Consider the following 5,357-nt stretch of genomic DNA (forward strand, 5'->3'; position numbering starts at 1 on the left):
CATAATCCCTTTTCAGTGGAGGTCTTGGAAAGGAAATCTCTGTTTTCCAGTCTTGGAATGACTAGTGTGTGCAGCCTAAGGAAAATGAGTTTACCCTGAGCAGGAACGGGCAGTAGCAGTCCCTTACCCCCACTGCAGGCCAGCCTGAGAGGGGGAGCGTGCCCTCTTGCCAAAGTGACGTCCCACTGTCCTGTTCTTCCTGCAGAAGCAGGGCAGAGAAATGTGGTACCTGGCTGCATTCCGGTGGCGCCGCACTGCACCTTTCCAGCTTTTGGCTTGAGGAAGCGGGCTGTGTGGCTGGACGAGCTTGGCAGCAGTTACAGGTAGCTTGCTGCAGAAACTCGGGACGCCGCTGATGTCTGCACAGTGCAGCGCAGGGGACTTTGGCCCTTGGAACTATCATGCTGCCCAGCGTATCGTGGGTTTTCTGTTTATTTTCTGACCTTCCTTACAAAGCTAATCTTCCTAAACTCTTCCTTCCCGCTAACCTGAACGGAGACGGCGGAGTGGTAATGTCAGGCAGCGCGTACGTGGTGAGAGGAGCGATGAAACGGCTTCTGACTTGACAAGTGACAGCTAGCAATTTTCTTTTACCCATGTGAGAAGTGGTAATCTTACCCTGTGTCTTTTTATTCCAGTATCCCCGTCCCACAGAGAAACACGTCACGGCTATAGAAACAGTGGAAGAGGAAACAGGTGAGCTGCCTGACTTTTCTTACAGAGCTAATGAAATTATTCGGTAACCTTTAAAATTATGTAACGGTTGTATTCCAGTCAAAGCTGGGCACTGCAGGTGCGTCTGGGATTGCTGAGTGCTGGACGTTGTGTAAGCAAGACCACGAAAACAGCAGCCCTCCCCCGGCAAGGTGTGTGTTTTAACTGCATTAAGGATTTGAATTTTCAGCTTATTCTGAGGCTGTTGGTCACGTTACTCCTGGTTTCTCTGTGGAATGTTCCTTCATTGTGCAGTTCTGTGGTGGTTCTATGCTGGTTTCCATCTGCAGGGCTCTACAGATCAGATTAGGACCCTGGAAGGAAGCACAGTGGGCTGTGTGGATCGAGCCTGTGGCACTCCACAGGCATTGCACCACTTGGCTTTCATGATCCTTGCTTTTGGAGCGATCATTTGCTGTTTCACTTCCCGGATGAGGGGGTAGTTCCAGGAATCAGACACGTGTGTGATGGCCTAGTGGGATGCTGACAGTCAGAAAGCCATCACGGATCCGCAGTCTCGCTTGGTCAGTCGGAATCCCTGACATACCGAAAATCAGACATTATTTCCCAGTCATATTGATGGGAACACAAGTCTGCCGGGGTCAGCGTGCAGTTGTCGTTTGGGGTCAGCTCTGCTGATTCCACATGGATTGTTTTCTGGATGCTGAGCTTGCAGGAAATGTTTGCTGCTAGGCACTTGGGGTAACGTGCCTGCGCAGAGGATTTGTTAACAGTTACGCCACCACAGGGGAAACAAGTCCCGTGGGACTTTGCATGGAAATAACCACCTTTTGTCCTAACACAGGAACTGGGATCAAGTACTCATTTGGGATGAAGTAAGAACTTGTGGACCTTTAAGGTTTTACTCCCAAATGCATGCGGATACCCTTTGTCACACGTTTGGGGCTGCCTTCTGTCTGGTAGCTCACGTTTAATGGTGGCTCTTAATTCCAGGATTGTGCTCCCTTTCTGAGCAGGGTTAGTGAGGTTGCCCTGAGGTTCCAGACAGCCGGGCATTAGTGCTGCCGTTGCTGTTCCCTTCAAATGCAGTTAAAAGTGTTGGTTAGGGCTCGGAAAGCGAGCCCCACGAAGTTTTCATCGTGCAGGTCGCGCCAAATGCAGCTGTTGGAGAAGGTACTCTTTTATCCCGGAGAAGTCTTTAACCTGGGCTGCCTGCCAGTTGGCTTCTCGTTTGGTAGCGTTCTGTTCTTGATCTGGGTCATTAAATATTAAAAGGCAAAGTGATTCTAAAAGCCAGCCGTTTTTTGCAGCTACTAAATAACTGTAATTTGTTTCCTAATAGAGAGTTTTGTCCTTGTCACTGGGTCCGACTCAATACAGAAATAAGAGATGTGATGGGACAGGGCTGTTCTGTAAGTCTCCTGCACAGAATGTTTGCCCAGAGAACGAGCCTGAGAATATAAATTGGGGTGGGGATACAGCTAAACTAAAACTTAGGTCTGCCCATTGGTCTGGCAGCGCAGTTGCCCGAGTGTTTCCCTCGCCCCAGTCATCGTCTGCTCGTCCCACAGGAGCGGGGCTCTCCAGGGGGTCCCGCCAGGCCCTGTGGGGGCTGTGGGCTGTGTGCGCCGGCACTGCCGGCAGCACTTCGCTACCCAGGAGCACTGCCGTAAACCGTTAGGACCCCGCGCTGGGCACGGGGTGTGGGTCGCAGGGATAGGTCAGAAGCCGCCTCCGGAGGCCGAGCGCAGAGTGCCGGTAGCAGTCTTATTCCTGGCCCCGTCTGGAGAAGCGGCGGAAGTGCTGCCTTGTACTTAAAAACCCCAGAACCAAACCAAAGGCACCCCCAGCACTCTGTTGGTCTGCCAGCATTTCGGCTTGCACGTTTGCTGCGCCGTGAAGCCTTCCAACCACTTCGGTTTTATTTAAAGGCAGTAATGTTGGCTGCTGTAGCTTCCCTTCTGCTTTTCTTTTATCAGCAGATTTGTTGATGAGGATTATTCACCAGAGCAGAATCGCAACATGCCAGAATGTAATTCCTGAAATTTTAAGAAAGGTAACTACTTGAGAAATTTAGTCAATTGTGAAACCTCAGTGCTTGACTGTGGTTTATCTGGGGTAAAAGGATCACAGTTCCTAACGATTTTTTTAAAATTAGAAAAGTTACTTTTAAAGAGAAAAAGATTGCCGAGAACTGATTTTACGTTTAGCTGCAATGGACAGAAACGTAGCCTTGAGCTCACCAAGGTGTAGCTGGTGGTGGTGGTTGTTTTCCACACAGTGATGGGCTTTTAACTTCTGTACCTGGGCAAAGCAAAGCTGGTTTCAACTGTCACCTGGGCCACAGTGCCCATGCAGCCGTACCCCAGCCCAGCGTGACAGTGGCAGCGCTGTCCGTGCTTGCGGGTTTGTGTGGTATTTCTAGAAAGGCCCAGCCTTGTGGAACTCGGCGAGAAGGCGGCAGCTAGCAATGAGCGCTGGGTAATTATTTCCAAACTGAGCTCATGTGCTTTGGATGCCTGATTCGTGACTCCTGAACACCTTGGGTTGTCATCCCTCACAAACCATTCCGTGAGTGAATTCAGAGGGAATGAAAGTAACACTTAATGCACCTGTAGCATCGTAGGGTCCCTACAGAGAAGGTAAAAATGGGATTCCTTAAAGGCTGTAGAAAAAGTAAGGGCCTGGGTTGTGCAATCCCGCCATGCCTCTGCCGGTGACAGTCCTTTCTTCTCGGCTGTTGCGGGAGAAGAATTACCCTTACTTTGTTACTTGCCTTTTTGCAGAGCATCGTGCAGCAGAAAGCCCGTGTACAGAAAAGTGCATTTACGTTCAGGCATGATGGAATAACTGTCCTGTTTCCCAGCATGCACGCTCAAAGTGTGCACGCACTCTTTTGATGGTGCTGATGACGCTGCATGTTTCTGCCTCTAAACGTGTGTCTCTTCCAAGCCTCACCTCCAAGGAGCACATGTCATTGCCCCTACAGGCAGAATGCAAATAAGCCGCTGGCGAGATTTGCATCCCTTCTTTGGCCCGTGCTTGCTAGATCAAGGTCGCACGGGTCGACAGGTGGGCTCTCGGAGCGGGAGGACGGTGTCAGCCGCTGCGCCCCGGGGCAGGAGCCAGCAGAGGCACAAGTCTTTCTCCATCCCTCTGGGTTGGCTGGTGGTTTTGGCTACCCTGCATGGAACTGTTTGGAAGTGGCTCCTCTTACCCTTCTTTGTCACAAATTAGCTGTCAGTAGCAAGAGAGACAGCCAGAAGAGGTGCAGGTAGGTTTGCCTGTCGTGATCTTGGAAGTCCAGCTGGTGACTGAGCACCTTCCCTGAATCCTGGCGTGTGTGCATGGCCTTTAGTAGCTGCTGAGGAAGTTGACTGTTCTCATCGGGGCTAACCACGGCTGATGTGCCCTCCTCCTGAATCCTCAGTCTCATCCTCTGAGGCTAGTAGTACTTCCAGAATACTGAGAAGTGATTCTACTCCCCTCTTTATTTCTTTTTTAAAAGCTGTAATTCTTCTGTTTCCCAGGTCAGTGTCTTAAAAGTGCCCGACATCTACTTGGAAGAGGAATCTTGGCTTAATATGCAGAGAAGAAGTGTGGCTGTGGAAACTCACTGCCTTACGTGGACACAGTAGACATCTCTGAGCGGGGAATCTGTCTTCCCAGAGAACTTGAAGAATCCAAACTGGTGAGTGCTGGGTGTAGCAGTGCCCCTGTGTCAGCTCAGGACTGCTGCTTCAGGCCCACAGTCCTGAAAAAGGGGTTCTGTTGCTTTCTGAATGCTCTGAGTAATAATCCCTTTGGTATATCTTGAATGCATGTGGAGCAGCAACTGTAGATGTCCTGTAGCTTTCTACTGCTGGGTTCAGGTGCGAGGTTCCATTCTTTGGCCGGAGCACAAATAGTTGCTGGAAATTAATTTTCTGTGCTCTCTGCAGTCAGAGGAGGCTGCCCCGCTGCTCCCACACGGCAGGCATAGCAGAAGTGTTCGTTTTGCTCTCGTGTCTACCGACAGATGCTTGGACAGCAGCTTAAAAATTATCAGCTCCCTCCTGCTTGCCAGCCACTGGCATGGAGCACGCTTCATCCCAAACACTTTTTCCTTCTCTGCTGTTCAGCCAGCCGAGCCCCAAGGACCTAGGCTGCCGTGGAACCCTGCCTGCGAGAACACACACTTGTGGTTGTGCAGGGAGACCGTCACCTTCCCGATGTCCCTAGTGGGACTGGGGGTTGAGGTCATGCTTAGTCCCGATCAGTCGATTTAACCACAGCACAGTTCTTCTTCTTACCGTCAGGGGGTTATTTCGTCCTAAATAAATGGGAACGCAGCGATGCCAACTGCTGCATATACTTGCCGAGTGAATTATTGTGGGTGCTTCCAAGCAGCGCATATAAATCTCTGAAAAGAACTCGTAGCAAACAAACATTACCATAAATAAATTATAAACCCTTGAAAAAGGCATGACGAGGCATATCTGTGTACTCAGAGGCTAGAAAGCACCTGTGTTTCCTCTTGGCTGCACTCCTTCGTGACGCTTTCGATTGGTTTCCATGATTTAGCTGCTGTTGCACACGCACATTCTGATGTCTGAATTCCAAAGAAAGGCAGTTGGTCCCCATGGGCCAGGCCTGGCCGCAGGCAGCGCTGCAGGCTGAGCTGCAGGCCGAGCTGCAGGCCG

The 5,357-nt window shown here is 50.7% G+C and overlaps 1 protein-coding gene across 1 annotated transcript; it reads left to right on the forward strand.

Annotated features, from left to right (window-relative positions):
• Nucleotides 1-606: 606 nt before the first annotated feature.
• PRELID2 (PRELI domain containing 2) lies at nt 607-4,370 on the forward strand (the record flags this gene model as incomplete). Its single annotated transcript, XM_010160516.1, is given in 3 exon segments — nt 607-696; nt 2,658-2,731; nt 4,206-4,370. Coding segments are annotated over 3 exon segments (329 nt in total), but the record flags the coding sequence as incomplete, so codon positions are not given.
• Between the last annotated feature and the right edge of the window lie 987 nt (nt 4,371-5,357).

The sequence above is a fragment of the Eurypyga helias genome, unplaced genomic scaffold, assembly GCF_000690775.1.
Source record: "Eurypyga helias isolate BGI_N326 unplaced genomic scaffold, ASM69077v1 scaffold48941, whole genome shotgun sequence".
Taxonomy (NCBI): Eukaryota; Metazoa; Chordata; class Aves; order Eurypygiformes; family Eurypygidae; genus Eurypyga; species Eurypyga helias.